At 33.0% G+C, this 27,987-nt stretch overlaps 4 protein-coding genes across 10 annotated transcripts; 2 read left to right on the top strand and 2 right to left on the bottom strand.

Moving 5' to 3' along the window:
- Nucleotides 1-32: 32 nt before the first annotated feature.
- Nucleotides 33-18,038, top strand: LOC105207690 (tyrosine-protein phosphatase 10D). 5 transcript variants are annotated; one of them, XM_011177271.3, is made up of 23 exons: nucleotides 53-599; nucleotides 4,243-4,670; nucleotides 5,882-6,160; nucleotides 6,825-7,103; nucleotides 7,839-8,105; nucleotides 8,909-9,247; nucleotides 9,354-9,677; nucleotides 9,914-10,261; nucleotides 10,800-11,090; nucleotides 11,550-11,753; nucleotides 11,847-11,952; nucleotides 14,213-14,439; nucleotides 14,516-14,592; nucleotides 14,902-15,036; nucleotides 15,113-15,235; nucleotides 15,320-15,468; nucleotides 15,577-15,712; nucleotides 15,997-16,063; nucleotides 16,139-16,234; nucleotides 17,146-17,220; nucleotides 17,390-17,449; nucleotides 17,532-17,681; nucleotides 17,763-18,038. In XM_011177271.3, exons 2-23 carry the CDS (start codon nucleotides 4,256-4,258, stop codon nucleotides 17,768-17,770), a joined length of 4,155 nt encoding a protein of 1,384 aa, XP_011175573.2. In that variant the 5' UTR covers nucleotides 53-599; nucleotides 4,243-4,255; the 3' UTR covers nucleotides 17,771-18,038. The 5 variants fall into 5 exon arrangements, with proteins under 5 accessions (XP_039313362.1, XP_039313363.1, XP_039313360.1 ...); XM_039457426.1 differs by having other exon boundaries at nucleotides 45-599; nucleotides 15,997-16,234; XM_039457427.1 differs by lacking the exon at nucleotides 53-599 and adding an exon at nucleotides 1,885-2,181 and having other exon boundaries at nucleotides 15,997-16,234.
- On the bottom strand, nucleotides 15,264-19,350 carry LOC105207692 (thioredoxin-like protein 4A). Of its 3 annotated transcripts, none has more exons than XR_005576320.1 (4): nucleotides 19,101-19,350; nucleotides 18,700-18,836; nucleotides 18,310-18,600; nucleotides 15,264-15,622 (listed from the first exon to the last, which is right to left on the bottom strand). XR_005576320.1 is itself a non-coding variant. In XM_011177275.3 (3 exons), the coding sequence occupies exons 1-3, from the start codon at nucleotides 19,176-19,178 to the stop codon at nucleotides 18,387-18,389; spliced, it is 429 nt and encodes a 142-aa protein (XP_011175577.1). In that variant the 5' UTR covers nucleotides 19,179-19,350; the 3' UTR covers nucleotides 17,942-18,386. The 3 variants fall into 3 exon arrangements, 1 of the variants encoding a protein (XP_011175577.1); XR_003268608.2 differs by lacking the exon at nucleotides 15,264-15,622 and adding an exon at nucleotides 17,705-18,092; XM_011177275.3 differs by lacking the exon at nucleotides 15,264-15,622 and having other exon boundaries at nucleotides 17,942-18,600.
- Nucleotides 19,351-19,939: 589 nt separating this feature from the next.
- On the bottom strand, nucleotides 19,940-21,531 carry LOC105207688. Its single transcript, XM_011177266.3, has 4 exons — nucleotides 21,451-21,531; nucleotides 21,208-21,381; nucleotides 20,897-21,130; nucleotides 19,940-20,220 (listed from the first exon to the last, which is right to left on the bottom strand). Exons 1-4 carry the CDS (start codon nucleotides 21,466-21,468, stop codon nucleotides 20,089-20,091), a joined length of 558 nt encoding a protein of 185 aa, XP_011175568.1. The 5' UTR covers nucleotides 21,469-21,531; the 3' UTR covers nucleotides 19,940-20,088.
- Nucleotides 21,532-21,735: 204 nt separating this feature from the next.
- Nucleotides 21,736-27,551, top strand: LOC105207689 (protein SMG5). The gene is made up of 8 exons (XM_011177270.3): nucleotides 21,736-22,036; nucleotides 22,996-23,218; nucleotides 23,400-23,564; nucleotides 23,830-24,098; nucleotides 24,238-24,418; nucleotides 24,528-26,304; nucleotides 26,533-26,868; nucleotides 27,161-27,551. The coding sequence occupies exons 1-8, from the start codon at nucleotides 21,963-21,965 to the stop codon at nucleotides 27,226-27,228; spliced, it is 3,093 nt and encodes a 1,030-aa protein (XP_011175572.1). The 5' UTR covers nucleotides 21,736-21,962; the 3' UTR covers nucleotides 27,229-27,551.
- Nucleotides 27,552-27,987: the final 436 nt, after the last annotated feature.

Here is a 27,987-nt window from a genome sequence, read left to right as displayed (position 1 = left end):
GAGAATAAAGAAATATTTTAAAACAATATCACGCAGTTTATCGATAATATATCGTGATTATCTGATATATTTTAAATGACTAATTCGAGTTATTTTCGCTCGAATTCTTGGCTTTATATTCTACCTAGTAACTACCTGCTAAGGTTTGTTAAAAGCCCTCGGAAAAGTATGTGGTAGGTAAGGGACTACGTGTCACGCGACAGTAGGCGATAAAGGACGTGGCTGGACCCTGGATCCGGTTCACGGATGCTTCTTTGGGGATCGCGTTTGCGTGTAGGTTGTGCGTATGTGTATGTGTGCGTGGGTCCTACCCGAGGTCTACTAAGCTTGAGCAGGCACACCACAGCCATGCTATTTCCAACGATCTTTGTGGGGGCAGTCCGGTGGCGGTCGCTGCGCTTTGAAGAGGCACATGGTTTCGAGTTCCGCTTCGTAAGCAGATGCCATTGGTGCCGAGGATCCGCGTTTAGTCTTTCGCTTCCTTTTTTCGCACTTTTACGCTTGTGATCCTTGTGAAATTCGTCAAACGACCGCGTGTATTTCTCAATTTGTTTCTTCGCAGGATTTCCGGACAAACATCGATGGAGTAACGTATTCAGGTAAGTTTGAAATGATGAATGTGCTTCGAACTTGCTTTTGAGAACCGGAGATAGTGATGGGTAGTCTGAGATCCTGATGTGAAATGGTTTCGAGCGTCGCGTTAAGAATGCTTTCAGCTTATATTTCTACATCCGATATAAAATTACTTAATACAAAATTTATATACTCTATATGTATAAACTTAATAAATAATTAGTGTAATTTTATGTAAAATTTTAAGGATTTACTGCTTACATTTAGAACAAGGATAAAAAGCTAAATGTTAACTGTTTATATAATTTATAACCGGTTGAAAATAAAGGGCCTTGCTTTAAATAGATGACAAAACTTTGGTCTATGTTTAATTTTAATATGTAAGTGTAATAAAATTCCAATTATTTTCTACAATTTTCAAATAAAGTTCGAAAAGTTTTTCAAGTATAACAATGTTAAAAAGTAAGAAACAAATCAAAACGGTTAAAACAACACAGATAAGCGTAATTGATAAATGACGAACGATAATACTACTCGTAACTTGTAGAAACGATTTACTGATACGGAGACCTGATTTTTATTTCTGATAAAATGCCAGCTTCCGTAAAATGCGATAACCATGGAACTTCGAGTTATATTTAGTTATATTTTTCGTGCTATATATTTCGCATTGTGTGGCAAGCAGAGCGAAAAAAAAAATCGCTGATAATCATTTGCATTATTAAATTACAAAGGTCGGTGTTTTTTTTTGCAAACATAAACATTGATTAAATTGCACAAATTACACATTATTGTTCAAAAGCGCGATTCAATCTACTGAAAAAAAAGAACGAAAAAATTCTTTGAAAAAGATGAATAAAATTAATCGAATAGCATTAATTGAAATTAACGAAAACAAGGAAATTTTGAGTTTCTTGAACTATAAAATTGCCGATGTAAATGTAAAAGTTACATCTCTTGGAGGAAGCAATTTTTACATTAGAACACTTTTGAGAATTTATTTGATTTTCTTGATCGCGAAAGGATCGTTCTGAAATGACGGCCCTTCTGTTTTTCGAATTGGAAAAGACGATTTGCGACTCGACGTTTCGCGGATTCAGACACAGCAGCATCGGAACGCGGGATTATCGAGCGCGGAATGAAAAAATCGGTGATCGTCCGCCGTTTTTTCCCCGCGGACGATGCGATGGTGAACGTAAAAAAAGAAAAATTGAATATGCCGTGGGGATCGGATGGTCGACGGCGCTTGTATTTGATTAATAAAGTGGCCGCAAAAGAGTGCACTCTTCTCGGACGAGTGGACTCTAGCCCGTTATCAGTGATATCAACTACCAGAGCGGCGACAAGCAGCCAACCGGGCGGAAGGCCTCTCAACGAGCGCGGTTGAGTTGGGCAATGATTATCGAAAGCACAGCCGACAACAACGGCGAACGAGTTACTGACGTTCTCCAAACAGTCGTCAACAGACCTGCGAACCGATACAATATCGCGCCGTATTACTAACGAATTATCGGCTCGCGATCGGCAGTGTTGTAGCCTTCGTAATCTAGTGGAAGCCGGTGTTGAGAGACAAAGAGCATGTGACGCTTCGCGAGGTTTTCGCCTCCGGTAATTCCCGTCCTAGATTAATGGTTATTAATATACGTTGTATCAGTTGAATATCGACGGTATCAGTGCCTATGTACAATGTACAAGGTCTATGGCAACAGGTGGGAGAAAATTTAAAGAGTGATTTCAGATAAAATGAGACAAGTCAAAAATAAAATTGCGATTATGGATGTTTTGGCTATATAATACGAGCTAAAAGTTATCGAAATTGAAAAACTAAAGGCTTCTCTAGGTTTATTTATTTTTCTTACGAACAAAAAGTTTTGGTTGCTAATGCCCCCAAATTTTGACTTTGAAACTAGCTGCAAAGCAGAATACAATGAAAACTTTGATTTATAATTTGTCTATTTTTGAAGCGAAAATTACCACATTTTGCTACAGTTTTAAATAAATAATCTTTAAACGAGTAAGTGGATCTAAATGAATATTTGTACAACTATATTTATTAGTTTTATTAGTATATGTAAAAATTTTGATTTGATTGGTAATGATACTTCCGTATCAAATTTGCAAATAAACACTGCAAATGCGATTTTACATAAAAATCAAGAGTAAATAAAAAATTAAATAACTTTTAAACCAATAAATGAATTGTGCTGAAATTTTACACTCAAATGTAATACTAGAATATGCTATAAAATTTGTCTATTTTTAGCAATGTTTTGAGATATGACTTATACATCCTGAAAGTGTCACATCTCAAAATAATACTAAAAAATTTTTAAATTTTATCGATTGTCCCATTATTACATACGTTTCAGTATTTGTTCATATATAATTTAAACATAATATATTCTTTTATTTATTGGTTCAGAAGTTACTTATTTAATTTTTTGTTTGATTCTTATGTAAAATTGCATTTTATAATATAGCATTTACTTTGATGCTTTATCATTTAGAACCACTCCTTAAGTTTTCCTTTCCTACCTATTGCGTCTGTACAATATATATATTTGATAACGCAATACGTAATGGCAGATTACTTTGATTCAAAGCCGATTTTTCCGAAAGGTGTCGGGACGAGTCATTTAGTTGCAGCTTTGCAATTTTTATTTATACATCCTTATAAGTCTGAAATTCAAATTCGACGGAAGTAAACTTCCGGCTGCTAATGTGGAAATATGTGGAGAGTTCGAAAAAAAAAGTTTCTCGAAGAAAAAAAAAAGAGTGCATCCTTGAACGATGACGCGTGCGATTCTTCAGACGGGCGTGAAAGGAAGTGACCGTTGTAAATCACAGCTTTCCAAACCATTTCCGCTCTGTGTTAACCGGGATGCACTTCATTTTAATAGAATCTTTGCCTCTTGTATTAGCGACGACACTTGAAAAACTTTTATTGTGTCGTGACTCGCTGCAAGAGAAAATTGTGATCGACGTCACGTCAAAGTTTCCATAGTTGAAATAGTAATTCTTATTCTCAAGTAGAAATATTTTTCATGCTCAAAGTATTTAAAATTTGAATAATTATTGTAACGTGATTAAACAGATAATGTAATGAACCCCAGGAGTTTCATAATGACTTCTGCAAACAATGTGAATATACTTAATGAATTTTAATTTCAGCGGGAATAGTGTTTTCCTTAGCGCACGAAAATTTTGAAGAAAAAACAAATTTTTTCGATTTTCTTGCCGTATTTTTTTCGAATTTCTTTCTTTTAAAATAATATTTCCTCTTTATAGTCCTCTACGTCAATGGTTTCAAGATTTCTTTGATTTAAGAGGTCTAATAAATAAGTAATGCATCAATAAGTTATTATCAGTCGTATTTTTCCATATTTTTCGGAAAAAATGGAAAAACCGGGTTTTTTCTGGATTTCATTTTCCAAAAAATTAAATAAAATATACTAGTACTTCATTATCATAATCGTTTTTTCCGTATTTTTTTAGAAAAAAATTGAAAAAACCCGATTTTTTCCTCGACTTTATTTTTCTGAAAAATTAAAAACACTAAGCGAGGGGGACTTCATCAATTTCGCTGCTGATTTTTGATTCTCATGTTAAGGTACCTAAGATATTTTACGACAGTTGGGACGTGCGCGATCAGTTTTGTTCTGTTTGCAGCGTTCATTAGAACATGATCGTTGAAAAACGCCTGTTATTGCTCGTTCTCGCTCTCCGCTTCCTCTACGCGCTTTGCAACAATGACGCACCTACGTCGAGGCAGACGATCTCTTTGTCCACCGAATCGCATTATGATACCGGAGATTCAACGGAGAACTTCGGGACGATCTATGATTCTGGATCTACGGAGAATAATTTCACGGAGATCGATGCATCTATTTATGGATTCGACAAACTCCTGACGATTGTTTCCCAGTTGGACTCTACCGATAGTAACGATAGTGACATTACTGATACCACTACTGTACTCGATAAGACTACTATTGTATCCCATGAGACTACTACTGTATTCGATGAGACTACTACTGATGTGACAACTTCCACTGAGAATACGATAATCTGCGATTCGTGGCCAGTAAACGCAAGCGGTAATTAAAATGATTCTACTAATATAAAAATTAATTATTTAAGACAGAGTTTTTTCAACCTTTGTGTCGCAAAGAATCTCCCAAGCGTGCCGCAAAATTTTTAAAGGAGGTAAAAAGAATTATTTAAATTGCATTGTGTTTACTTTCATTTTATTCAAAATAATATCAATGCATTAAAATTAATTTAAAATGATAATTAAAAAATGAAAACTTTAAAACTGTGCTTTTTATTGCTAAATGTCATGTTTGTGATATCTGATAAAAGAAAAGAATATTATAATAGAAAATTGTGTATGTGTAAATGAAGGAATGAATTAATAGTATACCTCGACAAATTTGGTTCATTATTTAATGTGTCGCAAAAAATTGAGAAAGGTTGAAAAACACTGATCTACAAGATTAAGGAATTTACTTTAAAAACCAATATCCATTAGAGAAAGCGCTAATGCTAAAAACAGCGTTGATAGCATTAGCAAAAAGAAATTACTGATAAACATTATTGGAAGTGAAAAGAACGCTTTTACTGTGTGTGTAATATCTAAAAATTTAGCTAGATTAGAAAACAATTTCATGTTGAATCATCTCTCTCAAAATAATTACGTAGGACATTCGAGTATAATAATGCTGCTGCAAAATGTTTCGATATTCCATCATAAATATTTAAGTATTTTAACGCCATAATTATTTTCAGATTAATATTTTAGCAAAATCATTATTTTCGTGGATATGTAGGAGCACCGAATCTAAATCTTATGATAATACAGAAACAGAAATATATTAGAATAGAAAGATAGAACATAAAAACGTTTCTTATAAAAAAAGTATTGGATGCGTGAAAAAAACTGGAAAAAATTGAAATATTTTTGCAATAATTTCCAATAGTTTATTCGCGTATCTAAAATTATTTTTCCATAAGGAGTGTTTGGCTTTTAACGTTTTATGCCAAATCAACCCAATCAGCAGTGTTTTTTAAATGTTTAAATTATTTCTTAATATTTCAAAAATGGTTACGAAGAATAATCATATGAGATACTTAATGTAATTGTTAGACTGTCAAAACTTTTCGCGGCGTTACTCGTCATGCTCCAGCATCCTGCATAACTATTTTAATGGTCCAACAAAATTACTTTAAGATCTGTATCCAATTGAATTTTTAGATACCTTTAGGTACGTTTCTTTTGTGCATTCATATTTTGCAATTTTGTTCTCAGCGGATACTAGAGAGGTAGTGAACTTGAGGACGAATAGTACAGGCACAAAATGGATCGCTCTTTCATGGGAATCCCCATGCAACTACGACATCTCCGTGCCAGTAATATACTCCATCGAAAGATGCGACAAAAACTGCATTCAGATTAATGAGACTGATACCCATCATAACGCTACCGAACTCGAACCGTGCACGCAGTATACGTTTAAAGTGAAAATCCTTATCGAGAATTTCTGGGAGTCTAATGGAGTCTCGCTGACAAGCACAACGGGTCACGACAGTGAGTGCACAATTGACTTGTTAAGAGTAAATCGGCCCCTAGACGCTCAATAATATTGTACAGTTATATTGCACAATATTCCTGCAAACCAGGATTCGCCAAACTTATGTAGATCACGATCCATCTAATTTTTAAAAAATATGAAAAAGTTACAACTAATTAAAAGAAATATTTCTGAAAAAAATAAAAGAAAATAGAAACAAAAATCAAAATTTTTATAATTAAAAAAATTAAAATTAAAATTTCAATACTTGTAAATAGTTTATGAAATATATATTCTTGCAATATTCTTGCAATATAAATGAGAATTAGTTAAAAAAATAATAGTTTTTTGATACACAGAAGAAGTAATCACTTTACACAAGATGAGTCATTCGTGTCTCAGAATGAATTTTCGTGATTTTGGTCGAAAAACTGGCACGAACTGAGGCCACTGTCCCCTAAATGCCAAGCTATTTTTAAGAGGGGATAGAGATCGTTGTTTAATCAGGTGTGTTCTTAATATTACAAGGAAAAGAAATTTTGCGTCACAAATATATCCTAAGATATGTACCAAGTGGTAACATTGAACGTCTAGGGGCCTGCTCCGACTTTATCAAAACTGAAGATTCATTGGAACAACAGATTGATTAACAAACATCCTTATCACGTTGATTCTCTTTAGTTCCGGAAATTGGGGACGTGGTCTACCTGAGCGTGTACGTCATCAGCGTCGAAGCTATTCAATTAACTTGGCAGGCGCCTGCGGAGCACGTGAAATGCATATCCAACTATTCGATTGCCCAGTGCAACGGGGGTTCTTGCGAAGAGACCACGGTCCACACCGTGGAGTACACCGCCAATAATCTCAAGCCGTGCACGGATTATTACTTCACTGTCAAAACGGTGACGCCGTCTGTGAAGTCTGTCGGTATAAACCAGACTGCGAAGACAGCTTCGCCGAGTAAGTTTAAGCTTAAGCTGGAATTGGTGGAGAGATGAAGAGACACGGGGTAGAATATCCGTGAAATTTGCGATTAATTTGTTTCAGAAAAATTAACAGAGGACGATGGGCGGATTTGGGCCCCGAAACATAAAAACGCCATGTTCTTTTTGTAGTTTTTGAACTACCAAATCTGATTCTGGCCTTCAAAAAAATTTTAATATATTGGTAAAGTATTAAAATTATATGAAAGTATTAAATATTTAGTATACATTATAATTCTTAAGTTTTACGAATGCATTAATTCGTATTTTCCTGAAAAACTTAATAATTAAAATTTACGTTTAAAAAAAATATTGTAACTGGTTAGAATGAAAAATTAAATCATAAAATTAACTAATTTAAAAATTATTAAAAATTATTAACTTTGAACTATTCAACCTTGTTTCTTATATTTCATATGTTGATTTTTAATATTTTCCCGAATCAAATAAAAATTTTTTAAAGATCAGAATCAGATTTCAACAGCTCAAACATTACAAAAAAAGACACTACTTTTATTTGCCACTTCGGAGTCTAAAATCGATCCATTTTGATCCATTGTCCTTTGTGAAGCTTTGACGTCTGTTCGTGAATAGGTTCCGAATTAAAGTTCTGTCTGAGCGCGTGCTGCGTTTATGATTGCTTTCCGCCAATTCGAGGACAATCGCTCTCGATCCTCGGCAAATCCGTCTCTGACACATGGACAATTTGCAGAATTGTCGGCGCCGAAGTTCCTCCGTCTAATACCAGGCAATTTTTCCCTAACCGTTGATTGGAAGCCACCGGACTCTGGTACAAACTGCCTGAAGCATTATACCATAACTACGGATCCCGATAAGCAAACCGTCAATACCACGAACACGAGGGTGACAATTTCGCGTTTATATGCTTGTACGACGTATCGGGTATTCATCAACGCTGTAAACGAGGATGACCAGGAGGGGGAGATGATAGACAACAGCGAAACCACGCTTCCTAACGGTAAGCAAAATTAATTTACTAGAGTAGATACGTACTTATCTCAAAAATACTTATTCAAAAACATTATTAAACTTTGTCAATATGAAGAAGATATCTTGATACGTATAATAAATTATTTTTTTTTACTGTGCAAAATCATTCTGAAGCAATAAAATCAATCTCTGAAAAAATTAGTCCATTTTTTATTTTTATTTTATTATTAAACAATTATATTTTGATAAGTTGTCTAATCAATAAGCGTTATTAAAAGTCATAAATTTTCTATATTGAGTTTGTTGTATTTAATTAATCTTTTTCTTCTAAAGTTTATTTTTTTTTTTGTTAAATAATACTATTGTTTAAATATTATTATTCAATACTATTCAATAATAATGTATAATAATAATAATAAAATTACAAAGGGATTCTCAAGGTTATAATTTTTTTGAAAAATTACAACCGTGCTAAATCTAATTACTTTTCAAAGCAATAATAATAATATTGTTGAATGTTAAATAACTGCTTTTGCTGTTGAATAACAAAAAAAATGGACCAATTTTCAAGTATTGGTTTTTCCCTTTCAGGATAATTTTGGGCAGCAAAAAAAATGTTTACTGCATAGCAAGATATTCCCTGATATGTATTATCAAAGTTTCATAATTCTTTAAATTTCTGAATTGAGGAATCTTTTCTTGTTAAACTTCTTGCTTACTTGTTCTCCCTACATATCACATACAATATACAATCCGATATTAACGGATTTATCAACGTTCATTCTATGATTGAAGATCAAATTTGATAAAAAATTTTTTTCGACATTTCAGTAACGAAGCCACCATTCACACATACTCCAGGAATACCATCAAATGTTAACAGACTGACAATACTCTGGACGATATTAAAAGAAGACAATCATTGCAATGTATCATCCATAATAACTATATGCAATTATACAGAGCAATTAGGGAAAGGCTACCCGCCTAAAAATAGCATGTCCTCGACGAGAATAAAACCCGAATTTGCTGGGGATTCTATTATCGTATTAAATACAACTGTAGAAGAATTAAGTCCTTTCACGAGTTACACTTGTTGGGCACAAACCGTTAGTGATGCAGGAAACAGTGATTTAAGTGAGGGAGTCAATGCCACAACGTTGGAGGCCGGTAATCGCACGCGCTATTCTTATTAATATTTTAGTTTATAATTGAATAATTCATAATTAATTTAATGTTTATTAATTTAGCTAATGTATCGTAATTGTAATTTTAGCGCCGTCTGAGCCGTCTGAATTTTCCGTCAAAGACATCACGGATTCGGAATTCACTTTGTCTTGGGGAGAACCGGAGTATTTGCCCGGTAATTTAGAAGACTTTGAAATCACAATCGATTGGGAACCGCTGTACCCAATTCCAGATTGGTGTCACAAAGAGCCAGATCGTCATATACAATTTACTATAAAAAATGGAAGCGTGTTTGAACATAAATATAAGGAGGCAAAGGCGTTCATGATTTATAATGTATCGATAAGAGCAAAAACAAAAGAAGAATGGGGCAATAAAACTGAGACTAAAACATTTTCAAGCAGTAGCGGAGGTACATTTTATCTTTTAACCCTTTACTTCATTCACTTGTAACGCAAAATTATTCCTAACTGATTATTTGAAACATTAAGCCATTTTTGTGTATATTATTATTTTCTCAATAAAATAAAATTTCGATGCAAATAATTTGAACTAAAAGAGCATAATAAACAATTAGCTTTTGAATATTTAGATTATAAATAATTTTGATTAATAAATAATTAGCTTTTGAATATTTTGATTATTCAGTTCCAGGGGCAATCTCGAAATTCAATTCGTCGTCCATTACGATTAAAGAAAATTTAAACGACACGAACGTCTTGGATACAATTCTAACATGGGGCTTGCCGTGTTCGTTAAATGGTGAATTTGAATTCTTTAACGTATCGGGTCTTGGTACCAGAGTCGGATATCCACCTCATTCGATTTTCGTAAAGCATGAATGTACGGATTCCATTTCCAACGATTACATGTGTTGGATAAATCTAAACGAGTTGAACGGAGAATATACTTATAATTTCACGATATCCACCAAAGTCAAGAACGTTGATACACTCGGACAACCAATTAGCCAAAGCGTGGTATATCCTGCTGGCAGTAAGTGTGACTAATTTCCATTAATAATCTTTTTAGATGATTGAAAAATTATTTTATTTGTAAATTAAATTAATAAGAATTACTGTTTTTCCATATACCATATATAGAATTTATTTTAATTTTTTATAGATATTTTTTCTTGCACGTAGATAAATTTTTAATTTAAAAAAAAGTTAACAAGTAAAGTTTGTGTTTTAAAAAAATAACTGATAAAGTTAAAAATTAACTAAGTTAAATTAAAAGTTATTAAATTCTTAACATTATTATAATTTAACTTTTTAATTACTTCCCAACTTTGTATAAAATATATTTCAGACTAGATCTTTATAATAAAATGCACTGTAAAATTATTAATTTCTAATAATTCCATTCTAAAGTCTGACGCGAATTGTAAGTTGTTTAAAGTGAATTCTAGAGTCTTTACTGTAATTATTGCTCCGTTTAAGGAAAAAAAACGGTAAAATATACGTAATATAAGACATAATAATGTTCTCTTCAGTTTTTTCGCGATTTCCTAATTAAGAAAATTCTATTGCAGTACCACCACAACCTGAGGACTCGGATATTAAATCAATCATGCTGGATCCGTACACGGCGATCAGAACTACAACGACCGCCGTTATTCTATTGCCCATATTCCCCAATACCAGTGGTGATATCAGGTTTTACGCGATCATGGTGGCGAAGAAGGATTACAACGATGTGCAATCAAACACGCGGTTCGATCTGAAGAACATGCCCTGGCCCAATACGTCCACTTGGAAAGAAGCGGAGAACAACGATTTCACGATCACGTATCAAGCGACGAAAAATGAATGGAGTCCTTATCGTAGGTGATATGCTCGTAGATATTAGGTGCGCAACTTAATTCTCGGCTTTTTTCACTGAACTTTTGATATTAATTTATAAAAAGTCGAATAGTGTGCAACAGGAATTCTCTACCAAAAGTTCTAATTTATCATCTAATTGTTCTAATTTATCATCTTCGATTTTGTTTGACTGTCGGATATTCTTCATCATGAAAATCGAAATTGCCACTCTTAAACCGTTGAAATCACTTTTTACAAATATTGTAAAAAACAGCATCCTTCCCCAAAGTATAAATCATTTTCTGTGCTTCAGCGGCACTTTTTTTAATTGAAAATTATGAGTTTGAATAAATACTGTCATCGATAGAAGTTAGGGGCCGAGAATTAAGTTGTGCACGTAGGATGATTGTTTATGAAGCGCGCTGAAACCCGAAACCCCGTATGACGCGTGTATCATCAAACTTAACGACTCTGTTTAGCGGACCACATCGTTGACTACGATCACATGAAAGCCGTCAGGTATGTGATCGGCGAGGACACCAACTGCAAAGATGTCTCATCCAACACCGAGAAACGGGTGCATTGCAATGGGCCACTTAAACCGGACACATGGTACCACGTCAGAATGAGGGCATTCACTAACGGTGGTTATGCCGATTCCGCGATATTCACGATAAAAACGAGTGAGTGTTTGAATTGCAGAAGAAGAAAAAAAAGAACAAAAAATAACATGTTATTTTATCTAATCCCTATTTCCTTTTTTTTTGCAATATTAGACTCAGAAGTGAATGTCGCTCTCGTTATTGGAGCTATCTTTTGCATTCTTTTCCTGGGGATAGTGGTGACGATGATGTTGATCGTGCGAAGATGCTCGCCGCACATGTAAGTTACGATTTCATTATTGTAAAACGACCCTTGGACAATGGCTCAATGGTATTGTACAATATTTTTCTAAACAATTTAAAACAAATTCAATACACAGTAATTAATATTAGAACCAAGAACACGATTTCTACATAATACAATCAAAATTGAGAAAGGCCAGTATACGGTCGTAGCAAAATCTTTAGTCCCGAAATAATAACTGCGTTTAACGAAAAATGCAACTTTGCAACAACTTTCGATTGCTGACCTTAATTCCTATCACATCTGAATATTATGAATTAATCATATTGTACTATTAATCATATTGTACTAGCCTTTCTCTTTTTTTAGTTGCATCAAATGCAGAAGAACCAGAGAATCGATATTTTCAATATTCAAACCTGGCAAACATAAATATAAGCATAATATAATTTGCTATTATATAATTTGTAACGAATATACATTGCATGTAACATACATGTTCATTACATGTTATATAATGATTATAGTTATGTATCTTTAACTGAGCACATCCTGCAATAATACTAAAGCGTCTAGAGGTCGTTTAACATATTCGATAGATAAAAAAAAGCCATTAACACACATCAACGTAGGTTTTTGTATTTCGATTGGAAGCAACAATGTCGATTCATGAATCTCGACGAGGGATAATTGGAATTCGTTCTACACCGCGTAATAGCGAAACGAGATAAGATAAGATTTCTATGATCGCTGAAAAAAAATTTTTTCCAGGCAGAGAATCGCGACGATAGCAATCGAAATCATGACGTACGCAGCGGCGATGCCTGCACGCGCGTAGACGCCTGAAACGCACCGGACAGGTGTACGCGCGTTTATGAACAATGATCGATATTTATTGTATGACTCAGAAGAGAGAACTATAGCTAAAGCGCGTGAGCAAGGTCGCGCGATACACGCGCGTCTATCGCATGCTAGGACATACAGTACGTTGCGGGCTTGGTGCTCAGACGAGCAGGCTCAAACGTTGCCGAGTTGGCCGCGTGACCGAGCTCACTCGGAGAGTCGAGAGTGTATTTTTAAATTACTGCGGGAAGTATATTCTTAAAGCGTGCGCGAGAAACGCGAATCGGACAATAGAAGATATCGCGTCGTAGAGACCGTCGTGTTCGGCTATGACACGAATCTTGAGGAGAAAATTGAGTCCTTGGATCCGTCTCTAGCCAGACGCGTATGTTCATTGCGTAAGTTTTCGTTATTCACGTAGTATATGAATGAGCTCTGCCCACGCTACGCCGGCGAAGGAAAGATATGTGTATACGAAACGCGGATATTATTGCGCACTTCTGCACGATACTCGATAGCACCTGCGTCAAACGCGTTAGCGGAAATGTTAAGTCTAATTAGTGATCATTCTTCTGATCTTCGTCGCTTCATATATAATGTACGTGAACGAAAAGAACGACTTTGCTTAGGTATCTGAAAATGTAACTGGATACAGATTGGAGAATAATTTTGTTGGGTCATCAAAATAATTATGAAAAACGTTCAAGCGATGTTACAAGTAGTTTTTCTAGCAACTTGATCGTCCTACGTAATTGTTTTAATGCTCCAAAAAATCGTCACAGTTACATCCAGTAAATTTTTAGATACTTTATTAGCAAAACCGTTTTTTTCTTGTATAAAGTATTTGAGCTGAATAAAGCGCACTAATTAATTTTATTTTTGAAAATCTCTATTAAATAGAATTTTTAAAACTTCATTTTTTAAAAAGTTTATTAATAGAGTTAAAAAAAATTTCATTTGCATAATTTCTGAAAAAATACAATAGTTAATTTATTTTGTTAATATATCATTACGTGTGTTACAGATTAATCTGTTATCACGTATACTATATTTTACTGTATATAACGTTACTTTATTGTGATATAGCTTGTACAAAAGTCTTCTTGTTTGTCATTTTCAGTAGATTAGCCTTTGTCAAACGTAATGCGATTGAATATTCAATGAGAACGGAATAATAAGGCTTCCTGAATGATAGCAGAAGTAGAAGACGGAAACGCTCACGATATACCTCGTTTAATAAAATTGTGCAGGTTTTATACATGAAACTTGTTTTTGGATTTAATTAAAAGAGAAAATTTTTTGAACGCGTACATATTTCTTCATACGTATCTTATCCTTATTATATTTTTTCAATGCGCCGATTGATTAAATGTATGATAAGATATATTAATACGTTTTCTTGCTTTGTGCACTTTATATAATAATTCACATTCGTCGCAATGTTCTGTTGCAGAGTGTTACGAAGATTTCTTCATTCTGATATGCCTGGCTCACCCGTTCCCTTACCGTTCACCAGAAAGAAATTCATCAGCCACTGTCAAGAACTAGTGGACAATCCTGGAAAGCTGAGCAATGAATTTCGTCTGCTTCAAACACTCAGTGTTGATTTGCAGATGCCCACGAACACGGCCTGCTTGCAGGCTAACCGAAAGAAAAATCGCTACTCCGATATTTTACCCTGTACGAGACTTGCGTCTTACAACTCACTCGCGACAATTCATTTGCATCAAGTGTTACTAATGATTCATACTTTCAGATGATTTCTCAAGAGTAAAGCTGGAAGTGATAGATAATGACCCTAACACGGATTATATCAATGCATCATTCATAAAGGTAAATATTTTAAAAACGCACGTGGTGTATATTAAATCGGCAATCTTCCTCTATCAAAGATTGATACAATTTTGCTTAAGAATGTGTGGGGCTATACAAGAATATTGATTTCATGTAATATTTAATTGAATTTCGGGATATTTTATTTCAAAATAATGTGAAACGCAAGCTCAAAATTACGAAATTTCAATTAAAATTATTACGAAATTACTTTAGTTATCGAAGAATATTGCTTCATTCATCAAATACTTCTCAATTATTGAATATACTATGCGAATGGAAAAATAAATAATGTGAATTTTGCATCAGGGATATTCGGGAGAAGATGAATATATAGCCTGTCAGGGTCCCAAGGAGGAAACCACTTACGATTTTTGGAGGATGGTGAATCAGTATAACATTAATATTATAGTTATGCTGACGCAATTGGTCGAGAAGGGCAAAGTAAATTATACAATTGTTGATGATCATACGTATAATACCAACGCCGCCCATTTACCATATAATTAATCTTTTTCAGGAAAAATGTCATCAATACTATCCGATAATAGGGGAATCTTTTCGATATGAGAACATGACGATACGATGTACGAGTGAATTAGACTTCAGAACGCATACTCAAAGAACGCTTGTATTACAAAAGGTTTATCTTTTTTAATATAAATAGCATATTTTTTGAAAATTTGTACGCGGATATATTTATAAAAATATCAATTAATAATTACAGGAGAATAAAAAAAGAAGCATCACTCACCTGCATTTTAAAGACTGGCCCGATCACGATGTTCCAGAAGATTTCGATGCAATGATTAATTTTTGCCAAATAATGCGCCGAAATATTACCGCTAATAAAGGCTTCATCGTCGTTCATTGCAGGTATAAACAAATTTTCTATTAATAGAGTTGCTCCATTTTTCGGCTATAATTACTGCGTTGTGATTAATTTCGTACTTCTTGATAACGGAAAATATCGTTACTTTACAGTGCAGGAATTGGCAGAACAGGGACATTAATAGCAATAGATATTCTTCTGCAACAAATTAGAGATAATAGGAAATTAGATGTATTCGGAACTGTATATAGATTGCGACATCATAGAATAAATATGGTACAAAGAGAAGTAAGTAATTATATAATCAAATAGTATAGAAGAAACTAGCAAAGAAAAAAATATGTGTAATCCATATTTTACTTAGAATAAGATTTCGAATGAGAACTTAAGAAATTACAAAAAAATCAACGATTGCAAGAAATCGACATTTATGCTAAAAAAAAAGGATTCCCCATTTCATAGACATTACGTATCTATTTTTTGTCAATTTAGAGATATTATGTGTGTATATATATATTTTTTTTATTTATATAAACTCATATAATGTAAAAATAACGTGTTTACGTTTTCAGAGCCAATACGCTTATATATATAATTGTATAAAACAAGTACTCAAAAACCCTTATTTCTTAAAAACTTGTAAGTATCTTTTACATTACAATATTGATGTATATTTTCTGCAAAAAAATCTCACATTATCTTGCACTCTCATAGACAAACCACCACCAGTCGAACCAATATATGAAAACACCACTAAGAAAGTCAAAGATACAACAAATTCAGCAACTCTAGTCAACAATCTTGAAATATGTACGTAATATACATTTAATACATATATATATTCTATTCTCTGTAGCAGTTATATATATATTTTTTTTTCTATATATTCTATTTTCTGTAACTAGACGTTCTTTATACTTACTATTAATAGTATTAAAGAAAGCACGATAGAAATAACACTAATCTATTTTATACTACAGAATGTACAGAGTCTCTCCAACTATCTAATACGTGATGAGGTAGGAACAAATGCTTGGATCGCGTTCTTTTTCCGCTTCGCTTTCCTCTCTTGCTTTACTTAATTCACTTATTTCATATAAAGTAAACGACCCAATTATTAACAGTTTCCTAAATACTTTCAAAAATTGATCTTATATATATATATATATATATATATATATATATATGATCTTATATATATATATATATGCGTTTTTTAATAGATATATAAATTATATAATTATATTTTACTTAAAGGAGAATTTTACTCACATTTCATTGAAAATGCAATTTCAATCTTCTAATTAAAAAAAAAAAAGCATTTAAGATTGGATCTCCAGTATTTGGGACACTGTCAATAATAAAAAAAAAATCATTACTTTACCTATTTGGTTATTTAATAGTATTCTTTGAGCTGCATACAACATACAACATGTTCATTGCTTCTCTGTGAATAGTTTGAGAGTAATTTTACGGTTAATATATGTATGTTTGCTATGAACATTTATGAACATAATGCAATATAGAATTGTATTATAAGCCAGTGAAGTAAATTATTTTTTGCATTACATCAAAAAGCAACATTTCATTACTGTAACGTATTTTTTAAAAAGCTAAAATTGTCAAACTGCTTTTTGAGTCAGTTCTATATTGCACAACTGTTTCTATCCTTATCTAATTATTATTCTTTCTGATGTACTGCGTAATTAATATTGTTCCAGTAAAAAAACATAACTCCATGGAATCTCTGGAATCAATCTACAATTTGTTTCCTTCAAGAAGCATAACAAATAGCGGTAAGACTGAAAGAAAATTTGATAAGTATAAATTATTACATATTGTTTCAAAAATTAAATATGAAATCTGAAAAGAGAACATGGCTTTCAATATTATCTATTTTAAATGTCATTTATATAATATGACACACATACACACAGATTTTACTTTATATAATTTTACTTTAAGATTTGAGGCAGTGTAAATCAATGGGTGCCATAAATATAAAAACTCATCACGCTATCATAGGTTAGTAACAGATATCAGCATGTATATAACATTATAATACTTTTATCATAAGAATAATATTAAGAAATACTGTTTTCTCCAGGAAAATCTCGAACTTTGGAATGTATCTTTAAACCACTGAGAGATTCGTCATACAAGCTAAATAGAGAAAGTTTACAGGAGAGTCTTCCATTACTAACTTGTTCAAGGCCAGCTGATGTACTTGACGACAGCATACAATATGTAACAAATGGTTAGTTAGATATCTCTTTGAAATTTACATTATACCGATTTTTTATTACATTCTTTTAACAGTAATCTACATATTTTTCAGATATGTGAGAGACTGAATTGTGTATAATTATCCATGTGTTAAGTTGATCACCGAATACATAGATATTAGACCAAAGTATATGCTGTAATTACGTGTAAATATAATTATGTATATATATATTAAAATATAAGATCAAAATCTTGTTAGAATAGAATTAACGCTTCATACTTCACGTATTATTTTTTTTTTTTTATAAATAATCAATTCTTTGTGTAAGCATTTCCATATAAACGTACATGCCATCAGACATCCCAAAATATATTATGTGATACCGAGTATGTTTACAACACATTATTACCTAACAAATGTCTTAAATAATCTCTAGTCCAACTAGAAAACAGAGATGGATATTGTACAGTTAGATATGTATTTATAAATATAAATCGATAGTAAATAAGAAATTTTATAAAATTCCTCAAAATACATGTATTATTAATAAGAACTGTATGTACACTTATTCAAAGAGTTCACGCATTTTATATACTTTTTTAAACTTATTTTACTTTATTTTTAAGATATACGCAATATAAAATATAACAAAGCTTACAATGCATTGTCCACTCAAAATCGGATCGTTCATCTGATTTCGTCGATGTAACGTCTTGCCTTGAAACAAATACAGCATTAATATCGATATTTAGTAGAGTAATCTTTAGGAGAAACAACTAAACCTCGACCTTTTCTTGCACCCCTGTAAACCGTTTCAATGATGTCGATCATTTCCTGTTTGTCTTCTAAGGTCCAATTTATTTTGTTATTGTTTCCAGTACCTAAATCTATCATGATATGTTTGTTTCTAAAGAAGAACATTACTGTACATGGATCGTAAAGTTCATACCTACAAAAAATATTATAACATCATTATTAAATATTTATAATCAAGCCATTAATTGGTTATTGATGCAACAGACTTGCAAGGATATGAGTTTCTACTTACATTTTATTGAAATCTGGCACTTTTGTGATGTCTACCAAGTAAATGACAGCAAAGTTCTTGACTTTTTCTGCAATATTATAGAGGACTTCATCCATTTTCATACACATCGGATCCCAATCATGCCCAAAGCGAATTACCTTTGGAAAAGAAATATTACTTTAAATGTGGGAGTTCTATTTTGAAATAATTCTATAGCAATCGACTTATATAGAGTAACTATTCCAATTACTGTTGCTGTAAGTACATAGTGGCAGTTGACACATTTATTTTGTAACATTTTCAGAAAAAGATAAAGAATTAATTAAATCAAGATTAAAGTCAATTTATATTGATAGAAATAGATGATGTATTTATAACAATAGACAAAATAAAACTGAGTGAAACAAACTTGACAAACTCACCACGACTCTGTCTTCCTCCGATAGAATGGCTTGATCGACTTGATAGCCATTCTCCAAATGCGATAGCATGTACGACATTGCGAGGCGTGTGAAATACGAAACTTGCAATTTACAAACTGACGCAACTCCGTTTGATAAAGTAATTAGACGTTTGAGATTAGAAAATGTTACGTTTCGTACGACTCCACTTCACTTCACGTATAAACAGTGTGGTTAAAACGAAATTTCGATTTAATCCTACCAACATTTATAAAAAATCCCTACACCAAAAGAAGTGTAGGGGAAACTGGCGCGAAATTCAAAAATAAAAATAAATAGAATGCAACATTATCTCGTACTGTTATCGTTAATGATTCATTAATATTCTACCTATATGTACTGCAGTTGTCTTTTATATCAATGAAAACACAAATATTAAATTTAATATTTTATTTATAAATCAAGGTTATATGAAATAGAATGATCAAAAGAATATTGTTTTTCATATGAAAATGCGTTTTCTTTCTCCACAATTTTTTTTCTTCTATAAAAGTAAATTTTAATTTTGAAAAAAGTTAATAAGTTAACAATAAATATTTAGAATCCAATCCACAAATAAAAAGATATTAAAGTACAAGTTAATGTTTTAAAAAGAATTAATTAAAGTTAAAAATTAACTAATTTTGAATTAGTTAATTTTAATTTCTAACTTTTCAACTAGTTACAACTCAGCCTTGCTAATTAAAAACTTATCTTAAGTGCAGGTACAAAGATGTCAAAGTACGATCCAATGCAAATGAAATTAATTATTTTAACAAATATATACATATTATTTTTGGAACAGCAAAAAAAAAGACGACTTTACCAACGTATAAAATACATGTAATTTATTATCAAAAATAGAACTGTTTTATATATTTTTTAATTAATAAGTGAAGAAATGCAAGTGAAAAAGTCATCATTTCTGTACATTTACATTTGGAAATATAAACAGCTGAGAAAGAGATACTTATGTTTTAGAATTCAGCAGATCTATGTATGCTTCTGCGATTAAATCGTCTTCTTTTATAAAGAGTGCTCGCATGAGATCGTCAGCAATTTTCTGTCCAGTTTCTACATCCTGATCTTTTTGCAGCATTACCTGTATTAGCATCAATATTGTGTATGCCCAGACAGTATACAATATTTACCAAATATTTACATAATATTTATAATAATTATATTATTTAAAAAATATTTTAAAAATATTTATCAAAATATTTATAAATATTTTTATGGTCTTAGATTGAACAGAGCATAAATACTTATCATAAATATTATGATAAACATTTATGATATTCAATCCAAGATCATAAAAATATCTATAAAATACTTTAACAAATTTTTATATTTATTATAAATATTGTGTACTGTTTGAGTGTCAGATTAAAAATATCAACAATAATTATATAAAATTAATGTAAATTTGAAAAAGAATGTAAAATCACATGAATAAATTTCAGCACTAAAACCATTAAAGACATTTGGTTTATATTATGTTTTACATTATTTGTTAAATAAGTTTTCTATTTTAAAATTAATGTATTATAAATCAGTATAATGCCTAAAAAATACTATAAATCTTTATACTTTTCTCTCCTAAAAAAATTCTGTAAATTTTTTATCTTTCCTAAAAATTCTCTGTGATAACAATAAAATCAAAATTTGAGAGAAAATGAGGGAAAATTCTCCAACCTAACAACTCTGATTAATACATTGTTGCATATTGATTGTATCTTTATAGATGACTTCATAATATAATAAAAAGATTTACAAACCTCCAATTCTATGAAATTACCCAAACCATCGACTTCATCAATGTGTACTCGAGTCTGCCCAACCATGTATAAGAATCTTGTCTTCTTAACAACTCCAAGTACACCAATGGATTGAGACAAAATATTTGTCATTGACTCTACAATATCTGAGTTTAACGTCACTTTGTCATAAGTAGATAACTTTGGTCCCAAAACATTTGGTCGCTTATATAAAATTAACTCTGCAGTACCATCCTGTAAAACGAGAAAGAAATATTTTGGTTTAAGATAACGTAATTTAAAAAAACCGTTATTTAAAAAATAATGCCAACCTCGAATTTCCGTAATTTTAATCTTCCGTCTTGTATTTTGAAAAAGGTATCATGTTGCTCAATTTTTTCCTTAGCAGTGTCGCTCAGCTCTACGGCTTTTGAAACAGTACGTTCAACATCTCGAATTGCCGCTTTGATTTCGATGTTCCTGTGCATGTTTATCCTCGGAGTTCCCTAAAATTGACAAAAATTTACTTTGATACGTTTTGTATTATGATAGATTATTGTAGAATTCTACAATACCATTGATCCATCTGTCATACTTAATTTATAATTCTAAATCGTAATTTGATAGAGATAAATTAAAAAAAAAACCGAAAGTATATTGACCTTTCGTCTTTTACTTATATAGTTATGTAATATTATAAATCTATTTCCTCTTATATGCTGATTTATACAACTTGTTTACCTTCTAAATTTCAAACGCAATTTAACGTATCTGATAAAGTACTGACAACAAATATTTTCGATAGCATAGACCGGCTACGTTCCGAAAGTTGGTAAGACTGATCTAGGAGCGAATGCACCATCTGGCGGGAGTCGCAGCACTCGCGGCGAGGACATCAACGGCGGATGGGTTCGGCGCAACGGAAAAAGGAAGTGGACACTGTACGGGTAGCAGCGACGACGTGTGTCGACGTACGGGCGACGAATGTCGAGATTTCTCGGTCCGCGAAGGAGATGCGCGTCCCAGGGGACCGCGGGGCAATGAGTAACGACGAGTCGGCCGGAACACGGGTCATGAGTAGCGCAAAATGAGAAGAACGTTTAACGCCGCGGTGGAGGCCCGAACAACGGACTGCATCGAAGTCACGAGACGTCTGCATAAGTAAGCATCTCTCCGTTTCCCCCGCATCAAAATAGTAGTCTCCGAGAGCTATTTCTTCTATCTTTTTTATGGCAAGAAAAAAAGAGAGATCGAAGACAAAGTGATTTCGAGAGGCATGAACATAACCCGTCGTGCCCTTATCGCCATGCTTGCTTTTCTCGTTCTCACGTTTTGCGCGGTTCGCGGTACATCGGACGTGATTCATCCTTTCTTGGTCGGCGGAAGTCGACTGATCGATGTGTATTTGTATTTTTAACGTTGTGTATGATATTATATAGATAAGCTGATAAATGAGAAAATTATATAGTCAGGCATATATCTTTGATAATGACCTTCACGTGACACAAATTTACTGGTTCATTTTTTAAACTCTTTTTCTTTTTATGCACTATTGCAACATTCACACGATCAAATATTTGATAGGAGATAGGGTTTCTAGATAACAACACTTGTCTCCCAAAAATTCCATTATTGAACGTTGCACATTGGACACAGTATGAATCCTGCATGTAGGTTGCTATCTGTTGGGAGAAGAGGGGGGAAAGCAGAGTACTACAATTTTGATAGTCTAGAAATTAGCATATTCAATTTGCTAATTCAATCTAACTTTGAGTCAAGAATCTATTCTTTTTAGATAAAAAGATGAAATAAACTTATAGAAGATAAGATAAACTGTGCAAGAAATGCAACTAAAAAGTACAGATCATTGACTCGGAGTCAGCTCGAGTCAATAAAACAAATATACTATAAAAGACCATACTTGTAGAGGATGATTGTATTTTCAATACATCATACAAACAGCTTCTTGCTTTATCAAACAGGAATCTTGTTTATTTTTAATCTTTTTAAGTATGTTGGCTTGTGATTCACATCTAAAAAAGAGGTTATTCCTTACAAAAGTTTGATAAGTATTTGTATTTGTACAAATCAATGAAATACATTTTTATCTCTTTGTTAAGAAGCGTGACGGAGATTGTCAAGAAGTTGGATGAGCAAAAGAATCGTGCCCTGACAGTAAACGACATATTTGTTCCATCTGGGAAAATTCAGCGCATGAAACTTAAGGACTACTGTGAGAGACTGATATTAAAAGACCCTGTTGGAAACGTGCATAAGACAGAAGAACTTCTGTGGAGAAAGGCTTTCTACGATGTTGTATACACAGCCAAAAAAATACGAAAGGTAATGTTTACAATTTGATATATGAAAAAGTAGTACTAACAATAACAATAAAGTACATAGAGAATATAATAAATTTTATACATTATTTTATACATAGTACTTTTTAAATATATTTGAATATATGAATAATTTTTTTTTATGTTAACTAACAATACGAAATTATTAATATTAATAATTTCAGGGTAACACCTGGAATGATATGGAAAAAACGCTGCTTTCGGCCCATTTGGTGGTGGGTGTGGGATATTATCATCATCTGATAATGAAATTACAAATGGAATATGATCTAGATCTTGTTGGTGTTGTCGACTTTGCTTTCATTCATAATGAAAGTATTTTATCATATGTAAGATTTTTTTGTACTTAGTTTGTCATAAAAAATCTTATTTCTCATAGAAAATAAAAATATTAAAGTTATATCAATTGTAATTTTTAATTGTGATTTATTTTTTATTATATATAAATTACAACAATTACGTTTGTCTCTGTAAGATATCACGTAATTCATAATATTGTAGAAGAATAAAATGGAGTAGAATTTGTTATTTCAGCTGACAAAACTAAGAAAGAATCTATAATATTATAGTAATACAATTTTAAATTTGTAACAGGCAAGAACTAAAACAGGGCAATCTAAAACTCATACCAAGGAAGTTAAACAGTGTGTCATGCGCTTGATCCATCGAAGTCTAGTATGCCTTGGAGACTTGAGTAGGTACAAATTAGAATTAAATTCAAACTGGGATCCAATGATAGCAAACAGATATTATAAAATGGCTATAGCCATTGATCCAAATATTGGTATGCCGCACAATCAGCTTGGAACCATAGCAGGCAATAAAAATTATGGATTAGATGCAGTTTATCACTATATGAGAAGGTTAGTGTTAACAACAAGCTGTTATTCAATGATAAATGTTAATATACTCTGATAGTAAAGTATATCTTAGTAATTTCATTTTTATTAATATCCACATACTTTTTAATTAGTAGTGATAATAATTCTGATAATTTTATAGTGTTTTGTGTCCTGAGCCATTTGATGGTGCAGAAGGAAATCTAAGGAAAATTGTAATAACTCAGTCCACTTATACAGATGAGAGTAATTCTGTTCATCATTGCGTATCGCGATTATTTTCTTTATTACATTTATGGGATTATGAAAATCCAAATTCTGACAAAATAAATCAGGAGTGTCAGGTAATGTGTAATTTATTAATTAATGTACAATAGGAAATATTTATTGATAATTTTACATAAACATTTTTTTAATTTGTGATAATGGTTTATTTATATATTTTTTTAACAGGCTCTCTTAACTGATATAGAGAAATGTTTAACAATGGATCAAATCGAACCAAATAACGCAAATTGTCTAGAAAATATGGATAACATAGAAACATATCTTCAAAATTGCAAAAACAGACCAACACTTTATTTGACAGATGATATGGTGTTTAAGATCGTGACAATATGTTTAATGTCAATTTCTAGATTAAAAAACAGAGAATCCAACGAAGTACAGGGCGTCGTTGCTATAACTTTAGCGATATTATCGCAATTGTTAGAATTTATAATAACAAAACTACAAGAAATGATCATACAAACGGCAGTGCCTGATGTAGAAACAACTGTGAAGGAAAATGCTTCCGAATTGAATGATGTCCAGAAAATTCAGACGTCTGAGTCAGGAAACAATGGAGAGCACGTGGAAGAAAAGAACTCTGCTTTGAACCAAGACAATAATATACTCGATATAGATGAGACTAACAAAGCCAAGTCAGGCAATGGAATTACTAATGAATCAGGTCCCAAAAAGATTCGCGACAAATCGAAAAACCTTCTTAACAAGCTTCGTAGACGGAAAAGGAGGACCAGCTCTGATTCGGATACGAGCGACGTAGACCAAACAGCTCTGGCATCGTCCAGTGACGAGGTCAACTCTGACGTATCCGAGACGGAGGAGGATGCATTGAGTGAGGGAAACGATGCATTGTCGGACGACAATACAGATGATGAGGAATCATCTCCGGAAAATAAGATTCAGTCTGCCGAAAACGCAGAGCAAATAGCGAAAGAAAAGATGAACGGCCATGGCAGCGATGTCATCAACAAAACGGAGATTTGCGATAAGGATGATACCAACCATTTGGTTAATGGCCAACAGCACGCGACCAATCAGCAAATGGACTCGAAAGCGAATGATAAAGATCACGATAAGGATTCAGAAATAAATTCCAGCAGTGTCGTCACTCTCACAAACACGGACTCTACTAGTACCTTTGAGGAAGGCAACGATCGCTTGTGTAATGCGGACAATATCTTCTACATGGCACGAGTGAAAAAGCAGAGCTTAAAGTCGGATGACATTCTGAACATATTAATCGGCAAGGAGATTCTCGTATCTATTAAAGTGTGCTGCGATTGGCTTCGAAGTAATCCTGATATCGTGAGGATATGCGCCAAGAGTTCACGAATATTGTTGAAGCGCTTTACGATTCTATTAAATCTAATCGATGTGGATATTGAAACTCTTGTGCCTGGGAGCGAGGACTCTACGATTTTATCCAGCGTAAAGAGATTAAAGGAATACGCGAAGACGGTACCTCTACCGGAGGACATTGATCTCCGGGGATTGAGTTTGCTGGAAAACGCTCACAAGGCTCTCGATTGGCAAATACTTCGTAAACACAAAATGAACAAACGGGAAGAAACGCTACTGAGAGTGCTGAAGCTAATCGAGTTTGGGCACCATCTTTGCTCTGTTGAGGATTCAAGGGTGCAGTACAATCAGACTGAGCGATTATTCGTGGTGACCGATGCAAACTCGTCAAACGCTTCAAAGGTAATAGGCCAGGATGAGAAGAATCTTGGGCCAGAGCATTCAGAGCATTCGAAACGGAAACTTATGAGACACATGGGCACATTGTGGTTGAACGCCGAAGTTCGAGCTCTAGAGAGCCAATTACGATCTCGATTGATGTCGCCGTATCTCGTTCCTGATTACGAAGCCTTATCCAAGCATATGCCAGTCCTTAAACGTTTGGTATATGCAAAGAAGTTTATAGTAGTAATTCCCGCGGTTGGTAAGTAAATCTGTTGTCAGAAACGCAAGAGAATTAACATTGATAATATGTCACATCGTCTTGTCTAAATTAACTGAGTGAATTTTAGTTAATTTAGATAGGATGATGTGAAATACTGTCAAATATGATAATCCTTGAAAAAAATGTTTATTTAACGATGTATTTAGTAACGATACAAGAATTGTTTTATTGCTTGTCGCTTATATATGACTGCAATTGCATTTACAGTTGTCTCTGCTTTGGACGAGGTGAAACGCGAAAGTGTTCAGGCGAGAGAAGCGACGCGATGGTTGGAGACTCAATTAAGACGTGGCTCAAGATTCTTACGGGCGCAAAGACCTCACGAGCATTTGGCGCTGCCATTAATAAAAGGACCAAGGCCAAAAGATAAGGAAGCATGGTTATTTTTCCAGATAATAGAGTGTTGTCACTATCTTACTCAGCAATCGAAAGTCGGTTTTACTAGCGACGGGGAGGCACCGGTTGTGACTCTTCTAACTGGTTGTAAACTGGACGACAGAAGAGCTTTGACGTTTAGTCCCGATGGATTAGCAAAAAGTGCAGGTATTTATCCTTTTTTTTTCTTTATTTCTAGAACGTTGGCATGGAATGATCCATTAATCAATTGTTTCATTTATATCTGTAGAATGCGTATATAAGTTAATTATAGAAATCTGTAAAAAAAATCTTGACATAGCATACAGCATTTTTAATTGGTATATCTTGACTTATATATATTATTTGTACAATATATTTATTATAACATAAATTATAAGTTGGAATTAAATTGTGAATTTTTTAAGGTTTATTTTTACAGCAAAATTTCATATTTGCTTGATGTATATTTGTTTTACAGGTGTTAATCTCGAGCATATAGAATCATTTCAAATAAAATGGAAATCGTCAATCAAGAGCTATGGCTGAGCGAAGTATATTGCTTCTACGTGAACTGTCGCTAAATCTCATTCAGAGATACTATCCATTGCTCGGATGCCACACAACTAGATTCTCAGCCGATTAAAAGACAAGCACGGCAAGGGGGTTGGAAACCCCGCACATATTAAACGGAAAATCGACGACGTATTCTCGTACTGCCGCTAAATTGGTGTCGCTAGAGAATGTCATTTTCCGTCGCAGAAGAATCCCTAAATAATAAACCAATGTTTTTTTTCTCTTTCTAATCATTCGTATTGCCATTTATGTTTAAAAAGATTGTATTTTTAAGTAAACATTTTTAAATAATCAGACTAATCTACAACCTTCTCTTCAGTCCTATTACCCGATCGGCGAGTCAGTTGTTCGCAGACGCAAATATGTATATTAAGAGAATCCTAAATAATGATAACATTTTATAAAATAAATTAATTTTTTAATTAGCTTGACAGATCACAAAATCTTTTTCTAGAATATAATAATGTACCAAAAAAAATTTAGGGTAGATTTTACGAGAAGATCAAAATAAAAAGAAGTCCAAGAGTAGTCATGCTTTCGAGAAGTTATTTTTATACAACGTGGACATACAATGCCTAGGTCTCGAAAAGCACGTCACCCGCGATTATTGGCAATGTTGGCACACCTGGCGAAGGAAGCGCCAAACGCGGATATACAAACTTCAAACTTTTTCTATCCTTATGGTTTTTGCACGATTTATTGAGTCGTCTTGTCGCGATTTATGCGAGCGCA

The sequence above is a fragment of the Solenopsis invicta genome, chromosome 14, assembly GCF_016802725.1.
Source record: "Solenopsis invicta isolate M01_SB chromosome 14, UNIL_Sinv_3.0, whole genome shotgun sequence".
Classification (NCBI taxonomy): Eukaryota; Metazoa; Arthropoda; class Insecta; order Hymenoptera; family Formicidae; genus Solenopsis; species Solenopsis invicta.
This window is presented reverse-complemented; position numbering and strand designations above follow the sequence as displayed.

Coding starts and splice junctions, on each gene's coding strand:
- LOC105207690 (XM_039457426.1), top strand. CDS start 4,256: ATGATCGTTGAAAAACGCCTGTTATTGCTCGTTCTCGCTCTCCGCTTC. Junction 8,106..8,908: donor CGAAACCACGCTTCCTAACG/GTAAGCAAAATT, acceptor TCGACATTTCAG/TAACGAAGCCACCATTCACA. Junction 14,440..14,515: donor CTACTCCGATATTTTACCCT/GTACGAGACTTG, acceptor TCATACTTTCAG/ATGATTTCTCAAGAGTAAAG.
- LOC105207692 (XM_011177275.3), bottom strand. CDS start 19,178: ATGTCGTACATGCTATCGCATTTGGAGAATGGCTATCAAGTCGATCAA. Junction 18,837..19,100: donor CGGAGGAAGACAGAGTCGTG/GTGAGTTTGTCA, acceptor TCTTTTCCAAAG/GTAATTCGCTTTGGGCATGA. Junction 18,601..18,699: donor GTGCCAGATTTCAATAAAAT/GTAAGTAGAAAC, acceptor TATTTTTTGTAG/GTATGAACTTTACGATCCAT.
- LOC105207688 (XM_011177266.3), bottom strand. Junction 21,131..21,207: donor TAAAATTACGGAAATTCGAG/GTTGGCATTATT, acceptor CTCGTTTTACAG/GATGGTACTGCAGAGTTAAT. Junction 20,221..20,896: donor GTAATTTCATAGAATTGGAG/GTTTGTAAATCT, acceptor ATGCTAATACAG/GTAATGCTGCAAAAAGATCA.
- LOC105207689 (XM_011177270.3), top strand. CDS start 21,963: ATGAGAAGAACGTTTAACGCCGCGGTGGAGGCCCGAACAACGGACTGC. Junction 22,037..22,995: donor GTCACGAGACGTCTGCATAA/GTAAGCATCTCT, acceptor CTCTTTGTTAAG/AAGCGTGACGGAGATTGTCA. Junction 26,305..26,532: donor AGTAGTAATTCCCGCGGTTG/GTAAGTAAATCT, acceptor TTGCATTTACAG/TTGTCTCTGCTTTGGACGAG.